At 41.2% G+C, this 13,886-nt stretch overlaps 2 protein-coding genes across 2 annotated transcripts in view; one reads left to right on the forward strand and one right to left on the reverse strand.

Moving 5' to 3' along the window:
• The window catches only part of WDR70 (WD repeat domain 70), a 119,433-nt gene that overhangs the window by 88,900 nt on the left and 16,647 nt on the right, over window positions 1–13,886 (forward strand). The window contains exons 12-13 of the mRNA XM_080972700.1: window positions 15–99; window positions 2,253–2,391. Of these exons, the coding sequence (XP_080828826.1) occupies window positions 15–99; window positions 2,253–2,391 (224 nt within the window). The remainder of the gene's footprint in view (window positions 1–14; window positions 100–2,252; window positions 2,392–13,886) is intronic.
• GDNF (glial cell derived neurotrophic factor) overlaps window positions 1–13,886 on the reverse strand; it is a 123,217-nt gene that overhangs the window by 44,338 nt on the left and 64,993 nt on the right. The gene's annotated exons all lie outside the window — the stretch shown is intronic.

Consider the following 13,886-nt stretch of genomic DNA (forward strand, 5'->3'; position numbering starts at 1 on the left):
TTTATATTTCATAGGTGATGATACTTTAAAAACGTGGGACATCAGGAAGTTTAAAACACCTCTGAATTCAGTTGTTGGTATACCTAGCTTCTTCCCAATGTAAGTACCTTTTTGATTTAAGATACAAGGAATTACATGCTGGTGTCCGTGAAGATTGATTCAATGAGGTACAGCTTCTTGTTGAACCAATCTTGTTGAATAGATTCTACTCACATTTTGAACCATCACAAGGCTTGTTCAACGTCTGTAAATCCAGTTAGGAAGGGCAGATTATGTTGACAGGTTTAAAAGGGGGCACTACTACTACTTAGAAGGTCTGACATTTTGTCTAGACCTCCGACTGATGGTGGCCAGAAATGTTAAGGATTTGACCTTTGATTTCCCCCGTGCAATTATTCCTAATACTGATGCCACATTCTGTTAATTGTTTGTGCCTGAGATAGTGGACTTCTCCTTCCTCTCCCCAATGTCCCCTTAATCTACATTAGAAATTAATCCAGAGAATCTGTCCTACTGAACAGTTTTTGGTCCTCTTGCTGATATTCTCCTCTTAATTTATTAAGTTCTACCGTCGTGGTTACTCAGTGGTATGACATATATGTCATGGAACTAGCTCCCTCGTAATCCTGGGTTTGTTGGGGTAGGAATACATTTGTCCATGTAAAAGTGCACGATATTATTAAAAATGGTAGCAAGATTGACATAAACATGAGCAGTAAGAAATTTAAAGGAATTTTAAAGGATAATTTTGTAAAAAAATATATTGGACATGCAGTATGAATACAATAGAAAAATAAGAAACCGCAGAAAGGGAGGGGGGAAGTAGTGGATAACATTATATGTTTTGTGTAGATTTATATTCACTGCTAAAGGTTGTAAAATGGGAAAATTAAAAATTATATATGTGTGTGTACATGATACAGTGGTACCTTGGTTCTCAAACTTAATCTGTTCCAGAAGTCCGTTCCAAAACCAAAGCATTCCAAAACCAAGGCACGCTTTCCCATATAAAGTAATGCAAAATGGATTAATCCGCTCCAGACTTTTAAAAACAACCCCTAAAACAGCAATTTAACATGAATGTTACTATCTAACGAGAACAGTGATCCATAAAATGAAAGCAATAAACAATGTACTGTACTCACACAATCAATCAATCAATCAATCAATCAGTAGATGAACTGGGTTCCACACAGTCACAAAAACAAAACAAAAAAGCCTCAAAAACAAAAACAAAAAATAAATAGCAAAAACAGACAGACCTCAGTGTAACACCCAAAACGGAAGTGTAACACTCAAAACGGAAGTGTGGCACTCAAAACGGAGCACGTTCGGCTTCTGAAAAAAGTTCACAAACCAGAACACTTACTGCTGGGTTTGCAGTGTTTGGGTCCCAAGTTGCTTGAGTACCAAGGTGTTTGAGAACCAAGGTACCACTGTATTAGGTCCAGTGTAGACCCACCTCTCACTCCCTCCAAAGCTGACCGGCAAGTTAAGAAACAGCCTCAGGAGTCTGCCCTTTCCTTTTCCCTTGTTGATCTTAACTATCGATTGCCATTGAACTTGCATCCTGGGTTCAAAATCTGTGCTACATCTGCGCTACATCTTTAAAACCAACTAGACAAGGGAATTGACATTGGGAGAGGAAGACTGGCTTCCAGCTTGCATTTTTCAGGAAGTCAGAATTACATCTCCACGGTACGCATGGGTTACTGTGCTAGAGCTCTTTAAGCTTGTAATGCAAATTGATTTTCGCATGCTGTTTTTGCTCCCTGCTTTTACTCATGTACAGCACTTATCTCAAAGTCTGAGATTAATTTTGAAGAATGTAAAAAGAAAGCACTATTTAGTCTTGAGAGTGGACTTTGACATTTCGGAACATTTGTTCCTTGCTTTGAGAGAAGAGAAGGGAAACAATATTGGAAAATAGTCCTGTTTACAAGTTCACATTGTTATGTAAAATGGATGGGTAAGATGTTGAAAATGGATATTTTGACCTACTTATTTACTAAATAATAATAGCCAGATTTTGAAATTTTCTGATTATTGTACGCTAGATCTTACCCCCTTTCCAGTGCTGAAATCTTTTCGAGACATCTCATTCTGTTGGTTTTGCCAATTTTTGCATATTGGAACACAGCTGTGATTTTAGTTGTCATACATAATTAAGGGTTTAACACAGAGTTTGACATAATACATAAATAAGATTTCAAGGAAACCAATTCATCTGTTCTATACTTTATTTTCAACAGGACCGACTGCTGTTTCAGCCCAGATGATAAACTACTTGTTACTGGTACTTCTGTTAAGAAAGGAGTTGGAAATGGAAAACTTCTCTTTTTTGAGCGTGAGACATTTAAGAAAGTGTATGAGATAGATGTCACAGATGCGGTAAGCCAGAGTTCAGTGTATTACTTGATTTGTTGCTTTTATTCATACATGAAAAAGGATTATGTTGTCACTTTATATAATTATAATTAATGTCGTTTTTAGCATATAGGCATATCATTAAATTCATGGTTGAGATTCTGTAAGATCAGGATACCCTAGAGTATATAGTGGTACCTCAGGTTACAGACGCTTCAGGTTACAGACTCTTCTAACCCAGAAATAGTACCTCGGGTTAAGAACTTTGCTTCAGGATGAGAACAGAAATTGTGCGGTGGCAGTGGGAGGCCCCATTAGCTAAAGTGGTGCTTCAGGTTAAGAACAGTTTCAGGTTAAGAACGGACCTCCGGAATGAATTAAGTTCTTAACCCGAGATACCACTGTACCATGCTAGTTTTGGTAACTGCATAGTCTCTTACAATAAAAAAAAATTAACAATAATAAATGATTTCAATAAGATAAGCAACAGGCACAATACCTGAGTCCCACAAATAGTGGGCAGTCATGGGACTTCAGAGGCCTTGCTCTTTTGTAAATTAGATCTCATTTAGCAGGCATATATGTGAGTTTGGGTGCATAAGTACAGTTACTCAGATTCAGCATTTTACATTTATTCTTGTCCTGCTTGCCTCGCACTGCACTGTAGGATTGTACAAGTGCAGAACTGTATATCATACTGCATTTGCAATAATTTTTCAAACTGTCCCTCTTTGCTGGTGCCTTTGAGCAGAGGGGCAACTGATTAAATAAATAAGTTAAGAAAGCCAAGTTGTGCTTGGATGATGATAATAGTGATGATTATAAATCTAGCTTTATATAAAGAGATGAAGGAATATCCTGGATTTGGATTAAAGAACAGTTCATTTAGCAGTTGGTATGAACAATTTCTAAACCGCACGCTCAATTCTACCTCCATAATCAGATCGGTTAGTGACATGAGAGGTTTTTCCCCCACCCTTGCCTACCAATATATGTTGCCTGGTTCACTGGACTAAGTATTTTGTAGACACCTTAATGCTACGTACCTTGTTTCCCCCTCTTCTTCACTTGTGATAATTGTTGAATTGTGGAATTTGTATTCTTGGGGCACTCTACCTGGGAACCAAGGGACTTGTTGGGGGTAGCTAGAAGGTTGAATTCTATACCCATTCAGTACCTTTCAGTCATGTAATCTGATACGATGTTGATATATTTAGAAAACAAACAAAATGCAGACGTTCCTCACTAGCCAAGGGCCATACATAGCTCTTCAGGCTTCCACAAGTAATCTTAATAACTAAAGTAGAATTAAGATTTAGTGCAAGAGAGGGAGGGCAGAAGAAAGCCAATGAACTGTGCATTTAATCTATGAGCAAAACAGCAGGGCTTATTAAATTAAATGATAAACCATCCTAATGGGTTCAGCACATGAAATGGGATGCAAGAGAACATTATTGTGTCAAATTCCAACATTATAGGAAATACTCTTTGAACAGCTGTTTAGTTTTACCCTATCAGACTGGGGAGAGGGGGGTGGGTCCAGACAATTAGATAATTTTAAAATGCTCAAAGGCAGTAAACTTAATCTTTAAAACTGCTTGGTAAATAGCCAGTAGATTTTGGCCTGCAAATGAACCTGATGTTTAATAGAAGCTTAATGGCTACTTTAAATGCTTGACCAAAGTGATGTCTAGCATTCCTTTCTGTCATACCAAACAAGCCTTTGTTCACCTCTTTTCTTTTTTAAAGTTTTTTTTTTGGGGGGGGGAGAGTACATTATTATTCCAGGCTTCTGTTGTTTTCTTTGTATGGGCTAGCCTGAGTGCTTGCAGGTCTATCCAGAAGGCACTTTGCCAGTGCAGTCTATTCTGAAGTGAATAGGGCATGAACAAAGCTAAGCCAAACCATGGCATATTATGAATGAGCAAACATGCAGGCTTCCATAGAGAAGATGACAGCCGCTTTGCTGCTCCTAAGGTCCTGTTGCTGCTGCGTGCTAAGCCATGGCTTGACTTCACAGTACAGTGGTACCTCGGGTTAAGTACTTAATTCATTCTGGAGGTCCGTACTTAACCTGAAACTGTTCTTAACCTGAAGCACCACTTTAGCTAATGGGGCTTCCCGCTGCTGCTGCCGCACCGCTGGAGCACGATTTCTGTTCTCATCCTGAAGCAAAGTTCTTAACCTGAAGCAATATTTCTGGGTTAGCAGAGTCTGTAACCTGAAGCATATGTAACCTGAGGTACCACTGTATGTCTGATCTTGGGTTCATGGTCTGTCTCACTCCAGACAAACTATGAGCTATAGCCAATGTTTGTTCTATGACTTACCATGTCTGTAGCTTGAACACCATCGTCATTGCATGACTATGGTACAAATTCATAGTACTACTTGTAAGAAATGGCAAAAACCTGGTAAACAGCCTTATATCAAGTCATGCTGCTGATAATAAGCTTTTATAGAGAATATTCTCATCTGTACCAAATAAGGTAGCATTTGTTTCATAGCTCTTTTATTAGTTCGAAATACTTACAGGCCTGGGCTCAGCCTCAGTTTTGAAGACAGTTTGCAATGTATAGTAAAAACCCATACAAGATGTTATCTCCTAAAACCAGAGTAATAAAAGCAGCAGCAGCAACAACAAGTGTTTGAAATTGCACTTAAAACCAGAAAAAGACACACTTAGAATGTCCTAAGCTCCAGTAAAAGGTGGCATAGATAAATGCTCTGAGATCCTTCTCTGCATGCCACCTCCAAGGGAGGTTGGAAGTGAAAGAACAGGCCTTTTCTGTTGTGGCCCCCTTTCTTTGAAATTCCCTCCCCAAGGAGGCCAGCTTGGTGCCAACTTGGTCATTGTTTTGATGCCAAGCAAAGCTGGTCCCCCCCCCCCCAGCCGCAATCAGTTGTTTGTGTTGTTTTGGTGTTCCATCTAAGATGGTGCTGGGGTGGTTATGTTATGGTACTGTATTTTTGAATATGTTTTCAGCATGTGTATGTGGTGTTACTCTGTTTTTACTTCGTGTAAATCCCAGTGCAAAAAAATCCTGAAGGGAAGTGATACATAAATTTAATAAACTTAACCTCTGAGGAAGATCTTAATTAATCAGGCAGATAAAATGAAAGTAAGTGACATTTCTTCAATCAGATACTTGATGGAGCATATATACATAAAATTCATATATCACTTGATTGTAGAAAACCTCAAAGCAGTTTACAAAAGATTAAGATCAAGAAAAATTCACAACCATACAGTACTTTAAAACATCAAAAGTTAAAATACTAAAACAAATTAAAATTACCTCAACTTTTCTTGTAGGCATATACCGTATTTTTCGCCCTATAGGACGCACCGTCCCATAAGGCGCACCTAGTTTTTTTGGGGGGGGGGAATAAAGGGGAAAAAAATTATTTCCCCCCCAGGCGCGGGGCTGGGGCGGGGGAAGCCCGAGCTTCCCCCGACCCCAGCCCCCAGAACAGGCAACTCTCCGCAAGCCGCGGGAGCCCAGCGCCGGGCTCCCGCGCTTTGCGGAGAGCTGCGCGAAGCCTGGGCACGCTGAGCTCAGTGCGCCCAGGCTTCAGCATGCAGGCAACTCTCTGCAAGCCGTGGGAGCCTGGCGTGGGCTCCCACGGCTTGTGGAGAGCTGCGCGAAGCCTGGAGAGCGAGAGGGGTTGGTGCGCACCAACCCCTCACACTCTCGAGGCTTCAGCGAAAGCCTGCATTCGCCCCATAGGATGCACACACATTTCCCCTTCATTTTTGGAGGGGAAAAAGTGCGTCCTATAGGGCGAAAAATATGGTAAGTTCATTATGTAAGACCTACAGTTCCCAATGTTGCTGAATGAAGTTAAAATGTTCCCCATATTGTTGGTCCTAAGAGTTCGAAGGATAGTGTGTTTTACTAAAAAAAAATCCTAAGACAGATACGCTGGTGTTTTTTCCTAGCCATGGAGCATTTTAAAGCTGGTGACAGTATGTTCACAGCATTGTGGATAACTTTTCAACTCCCACTTAATTTATTGTAGTTGGCTAATTGCATAGGATGGGCTCCAAAGGAGCTTCACACTTGAGTTATTTGGTTTGTCCATTTCTAGGCAAAAGTTTAGCATAATATTTTAATGTGCAGACAGTCTGTCTATTCCACAGGGGTAATAATGGACATTCCTACTCATCTCAATGGACTAGTCATGCATTTTGGGAACAGAATGATGGTGGTATATTTTTTCCAGCCTTACATTACAAGTATTTTAAAACGAATCCATTTAAAATAAATTATTTTACAATCTTGGATGTTTTGTATGCCAATGGGAGTTGGAGGAGTGACTGAAAAAAATAGTTTCTAGCCAGCTTTAGGACAGATAACAGCAGCATGGAAATGTTAGTTGTATGAAGTACAGAACATTAAAGTGCTGTTAGTTAAATTAATTATTCTTGTGCACATTTGTTTGATTTAAAGCTGTTGTCTACTCTGGAAGCAGTGCTGTTAACCACATAAGAACAATTACTGTCCCTTACAAGATAATGTAAAACACGGATGGCATGCTGTGGCCAGTTGGATTAGAGCTCCCATAATGCCTGACCTTTGGCCTTGTGGGTGGGGCTGATTGGAGCTGCAGTCCATCAACTGAAGGGCCACAAGCTCACCATTGCTGATGTAAAAGGTGCTGTTGAGAGGTTTTATTGGCTGACTGGAGAGACCAGCTGGTTCGTAATTGCTAATGTATATGGCCCATGTCACTGTGGTGTCCGGCCATGCCATTTTAGGGACTTACGACATCTGCTTTCTCGTTGCTGACTACGTCAGACTCAGCAGCACAACTGCCACAGTTTGGAAGTAAAGACAACCAGGGCAAAGGTATTGCTTGTAACTGGGCACCCTAGCACAATACTATTCTTCTTCTTCTTGTTGTTGTCGAAATTTATTTATTTATTTATTTATTTATTTATACATACATACATACATACATACATACATACATACCCTACCCATCTGACTGGGTTTCCCCAGCCAATCTTGGCAGTTCCCAACAGAATATTATTACAGTGGTATCTCGTTTCACGTACCGTCCCCCTTACAAATGCTTCAGGTTATGAGCTCCGCTAACCCGGAAGTAAATGCTCCCATTTGCGAACTTTGCCCTGGGATGTGAGCGGAAGTCACACGCTGGCAGCAGCAGGAAGCACCATTAGTGAAGGCGTGCCTCATGTTACGAGCGGTTTCGGGCTACAAATGGACCTCCGGAACAGATTAAGTTCGTAACCGGAGGTACCACTGTATTAATAATAATAATAATAAAGTGATAAAACATCAAATATTAAAAACTTCCCTAAACAGGGCTGCCTTCAGATGTCTTCTAAGAGTCAGGTAGTTATTTCCTTGACATCTGATAGGAGGGTGTTCCCATGTTCTTGGGAGCTGTAAACACGGACACACAGTTGACTTGAATGGGGAGTGAATGAGGGTTGGATATTAGAGGAGCCCAAGCCACAAATGTGTCAGTTGCACACTAGCAGAAGCTCACATTCTCTGCTGGAAGACATTCTACTCTATCCAGAAGATAAAAGAGTTAAGGGCAGGGGGAACAGTAGGGGTTCTAGGTGCCCAGAGAGGGGCTGCTGAGCTATGATTGGGTCCTCTGCAGCACAGGAAGGAACGAGTGAGACTTACTACTGTCTTCATGCAGAGCAGAGAAAGTTGTTTATTTGTATACATGAATATACCTGTCCTCTTCCTGAATTGCTCAAAGCGCAATCCATGTGATTATCTCATTTTAGGCTCACTGCAAACCTGTGAGATAAGATTCTCTCACAGACAGAAGCTTCTCAAAGGCCATGCAGTGATCTTAATGGCTGATTGGGGACTTCAATCTAATTTTCCCAATTCTGGGCGAAACTTTTTGGTCAGCTTACTACACTAGCTACAGGATTATTCCATGCCAGGGCCAAACTGGAATTTCATCTGTGTTACAGCATGTCTTAGCACCTGTTAGGTACTATGTTTTATTTGCTTTCATTCATAACTTGCCCATTCCGCCGACATTTAGGAGTTCAGTTTTTTTAGAACCTGAATGTATAGTATGTAAAAGTGAGGGCTGAATACATGTTTCCTGTCATAAAATTACTATGAAATGTTAGGTTCTTTCAGGTTTTTTCACCCCCTTGTAACCACTACTGCAGTACAGTAGTACCTCGGGTTACATACACTTCAGGTTACATACGCTTCAGGTTACAGACTCCGCTAACCCAGAAATAGTGCTTCAGGTTAAGAACTTTGCTTCAGGATGAGAACAGAAATCGTGCTCCGGCGGCGTGGCAGCAGCAGGTGGCCCCATTAGCTAAAGTGGTGCTTCAGGTTAAGAACAGTTTCAGGTTAAGAACGGACCTCCGGAACGAATTAAGTACTTAAACTGAGGTACCACTGTATTAAATAGTGAAATACTATCATACTGGTATGCTTGCTTATGATTTTGATGCTGCAGTTTCTCTGAGGAGCATTAAATTCTGTGGCTAACATATGAAATGATTGTATGCAGTGTTAGTGAACATTCTAGTGCTCCTCAGACTTCCATAATCCATTGAAGCTCATTGTGCTCCCTGGAAGACTACTCCAGAAGGTTGAGTGATTTTCCTAAGCACAAGGGACTGCAGTGGGCAGGAAAACACCAGCCCATCTTGGAACATGCCTAAGGTGTTTCCAGGCATGCACAGGACTCTTGGATCCCTGCCTATAAAAACAGTGTTTAAATCCAGAGTTCATTTATTGTCCTCCTGTTCACCCAAGGAAAGTTCAACGTGTATATATGTGTATGTGTGTATATAAAGCAGAATGTCAATGCTTGATCATCGCTGTCAAAATGTCTCTTTACGTGTTCCGAGTCTTTGGCGCTTATCTCACTGCACGGGCAGCCAAGTGCAGCAAATCAGAACAGTCTTCTTCAAACAGGCCCCACCACATTGCCTCATCACCACTGAGGCAGAAAGCAAAATTGGCACTTGTGAGGCAAGCGTGTAAAGCCGAAATGTTTTCTTAGCAGCAGTTGTTGCTGACAGTTTTATGTCTTTCCGATCCATGGTGGAGACCTAAACTAGACATCTTAAACCATCAAACCAGTTCCAGATAAGCCATAGTGCTAATGGGTTTTTTCTTTTAAGAAAAACAAATGACTTATCAAAGACAGTAGGTATAGTCTGTTTGGGATAGGTAGAGCAGTCAAATGTGACAAAGTTCTCTGCTCCTAAGCTTCAAAGAGCCTGTGTGTTCAGCCCCCCAAAGTTCAGGATTGTCATTAGGCCAAAGGTCTAGTACTGCCTTCTCCTGACAGAAACATTCCTCCTTCCTTTGGTTTGGTCCGATCCCTGTTTTGTCTGGCAATGGCAGCTTGGATGCTGTTTTTTTCAGATAGAGGAAGGCTTTTAGGGAGAGCTGGTGTACTGTTAGTCTCCATTTCACAAGTCTTTCCACAAAATTGTCATTTCATTTCACAAGTCTTTCCACAAAATTGTCATTCTCTCACAGCATCTTAGCGCTGTGTCCTCTCTGTGCTTGAAATGCAGGCTGATCCATTCATAACACTAAGCCATGGTTTGCTTAACAGATCACCAGTTAACCATGTGCTGTCCACAGGCAATAAAAGAAACCATGGCGTCTTTCTTCTTCGTCTGGTTTCTTTTTCAGCCACTCATGCCTGTAGTCCTTGTAGTTTAAGTATTTGGGGTGGGGTGGCCCAACAAACCATGGTTAAGGAAGGCGCTGAGTTTGCATGTAAAATCAAACCATAGTAAAACAAACACAGGTTTGTAACCCAATAAATAAACTATGGCTTCAGATCACGTTTCGTTGTTAGTGAAGATGCTGGACAAGGCACATAACACATTATATGCAAACCAGTCCCCTGAAATCTACAAAAAACTTGAAGGAGGAAATTTGTGTACTGTTGGACATCTCTGCCAGACAGCATAGGTGCTTGTGTTGCTGGCAAGCAAAACAAAATAAACACCTAACGCAATGACATTTTCATCTGGCTGGAAACGCTTCTTAAATTAAAAATGTATTCTGTTGTTTCCAACTGTATATGCATACATACCTCCACAACTCAGCTATATTACTATCTTTTTTTAAATTTTATTTTTCATTTTTCAACAGTGTTATTTGCATTTAAAACATTTCCAACTTTTTATACATCTGGGATTACTTGAATACCCAGACTTCCCCACCCCAGTTTCCAATATTTATCTGTTCTTTCTGTTGTTGTTGTTTAGTCGTTTAGTCGTGTCCGACTCTTCGTGACCCCATGGACCAGAGCACGCCAGGCACTCCTGTCTTCCACTGCCTCCCGCAGTTTGGTCAAACTCATGCTGGTAGCTTCGAGAACACTATCCAACCATCTCGTCCTCTGTCGTCCCCTTCTCCTTGTGCCCTCCATCTTTCCCAACATCAGGGTCTTTTCCAGGGAGTCTTCTCTTCTCATGAGGTGGCCAAAGTATTGGAGCCTCAGCTTCAGGATCTGTCCTTCCAGTGAGCACTCAGGGCTGATTTCCTTCAGAATGGATAGGTTTGATCTTCTTGCAGTCCATGGGACTCTCAAGAGTCTCCTCCAGCACCATAATTCAATTCTTCGGCGATCAGCCTTCTTTATCTAATTACATACATTCTTCAAATTCATTTTATATTACTATATTACTATCATAAGGCTGCAATCCTATATCCACTTTTCAGGGTGTTCCCCGCAGGACTTAATTCTGAGCAGATAAATATAGGATTGCTCTGTAAGAGTGGTATACTATTCCCACCCCCCTTTACTGATAAATCTTGCTATATTCCAATCTCAGTCCAAGTTTTCATAGTTATCTCCCACTCTCCTCTCTTTGGCTCGGTTGTCTTTCACCACTGGAACATTTCAGCCAATACTGACAGCAGGATGGAAGAGTGAGCAAATTTCATAATCCCTTTCCGTCAAATTTAGATTTTAAGGCCATCTGTAACGGAAAGGAGTCAAATAGAACAAACATGCTTTCTCCAAAATGCAGACTACTGCAGCTGAAAAAAAGCCTCAGGCCTTTGCTTCTTGGCTCATAGCCTAAGCCTAAGGCAAGTGTGGCTGTCATATGACATCACCAGTAGTTTTTTTAAAATAAAAAACAACGTGTTTAGTACAGACTTCAGCCAAATGTGAATGGACATATATATATATATAAATCACTTCAAAGCCAACTAATCCAACTTCTTTAAGCAGTTGACAAGTTCCGCATGTATGACTACAACTATTAGTTAAGTTTATAAATTCAGTTAATTCTCAACTTATTTCTCATTGTAGAGATTCAACAGATTATCCTCTTCCAAATTCTCACTGTATATTTTTTTACCATGAGTAGTCTAGACTCTTGAGCTCTGGGTGATGTTTTATTTTTAGGGTAGAGTTTGCCACCAGATTCTCCCAGATTAAACAATACTGGGCTGGACAGACAAGGAAAGAGAAAATGAGCACAAGACTCATTCCTGTAGTACCATTCTATATCCCATTATTAAATGTGAACTGATACAGGGTCTTTTATTAAACCAATTTCTCTTTAAAATTAATGAAGCAAGTTTTTTCATTTAATGAAAACTGATAGTCTTCACTCTTAAAATCATTTTTTCCTGCAATGCTAGGTGATGTTTAACAAGTGTTCTTGCCTCTGCTATAGAACTATGAAGGGTTAGTAGTGCTCTGCGGATGTTGTAGGACTCTTTTACTCCCTTAATCCTGGATATTGACTTTGCTAGCTGGGGTTGATCAGTGTTGGAGGCCAAGAATATCAGGAGGGATACCCAGGGGGGACAGAACGGGGGGGAACCAGTGGCAAGTTACAGTAGGTACTTTGACCTTGTTTTCACAAACAGGCAGAGATCGACCTATGCATAGACTGTACCAATTCAGATTGGAAGTGGGACTTTGGTTATCAGCATGCACCTCCACTTTCTCTCTCCCCCTCCTCAAATCTCTGCATTTTGGAAACTGTGAAGATAGCTGGAAGACTTAGCGAAAGCCTTTAACCCGACTTGCTAGTTTTCTGCATTCAGGGATTCAAAAAGAGAGAAACATTGAAACATGTGGAATGGTACAATCTTCTGCCCATCTGTGAGAACTAAGCCTCTGTTAATTGGATTACCAAAGGTTCCGCCTTGCCAGTAGGAGTCAATTTACAAAAGTCCTTCTTGAGACAAGGCAGTAAAAGAGAGCACTATTCCCTTTGGGAACGTAATGATGAAGCATAAAAATGCCCTGCATTTTACAGGCTTGTCAGCCCAATAAAAGGCATCATCTTGCTTGTTTTACAAGCTTATCCTTCTGTGGGAGCAACACATCTCTTGAGACCCTTTTATACAGTGAAGGCCAAACTATTCGGTATTTTAACACGGAGCCACTTTAGCATTCAAATAACTTAACTTCCACTGATGGGTGATGCTCACATGGGATGAAAATGCTGTTGGACTATACATGAAGGAAGTTGCAAAAGTCAATACACGTGGGAGATTTCCAATTGGTTTTACCCTTCCAGCAGCAGCTCCCTGCATGAAATGTCCAGAAGGTCTTCTGGGGTTGCTTTTTGAAGGGTGCCAGGGGAATATTGCCAGATGGGGAAGATGCAGCCCCTTAGATCAGCTTTCTCCAAGATGGTGCCCTTCAGATACTTTGTACTACAGCCCCATAAGCCCCAGCTAGCACAACTATGGCTTGGGTAATAATAATAATAATAAATTATTTATACCCCACCCTCCCTGGCCAGAGCCGGGCTCAGGGTGACTAACACCAGTAAAATTACAGTAAGAACATAATGGGGGGGGGGGGGAACCAATTTAAAATACAGGTTAAAATGTAATTTAAAATGCAGCCTCATTTTAAAAGTAGCCCATAGATCACAACCATAAGGAGAGGGAAACATAAGGGTCAGACTGAGTCCAAACCAAAGGCCAGGCGGAACAGCTCTGTCTTGAAAGCCCTGCGGAAAGATGTCAAGTCCCGCAGGTCCCTAGTCTATTGTGACAGAGCTTTCCACCAAGTCGGGGCCAGTACTGACAATGCCCTGGCCCTAGTTAAGACCAATCTAACTACCTTGCGACTTGAGACCTCCAAAATATTGTCATTTGTGGACCGTAAGGTCCTCTGCGGGGCATACCAGGAGAGGCGGTCCCGTAGGTACATGGTAGCAAGCTAATAGACACAAATGAGCACAGAACATATGCTCTGTGGTAGCATATGATGCCTGCTCAACTCCCTTTCTAAAACATGGCAGGAGAATCACAAAAATCCAATATATTTTGCATAGAGAAGCATGTGCATATTGCTTGCACAGCGGGTTAGATCAGGTACAGTAGAGGTACAATATTTCTTTCTCTTAAAGAGCTGGGTAGTACTCAGAAACTAGCTAGCAAAGTGTTTGGGGTTGTTACTGGATTCCGCCATAGTTAAACTGGGAAACACTTGTGGCTGGGGCTGCTTCAAGATGAAGGGTTAGCAGAATTGATACTGGCACAACTGCC

Source organism: Podarcis pityusensis (genome assembly GCF_964106645.2).
Source record: "Podarcis pityusensis genome assembly, chromosome: 11".
Classification (NCBI taxonomy): domain Eukaryota; kingdom Metazoa; phylum Chordata; class Lepidosauria; order Squamata; family Lacertidae; genus Podarcis; species Podarcis pityusensis.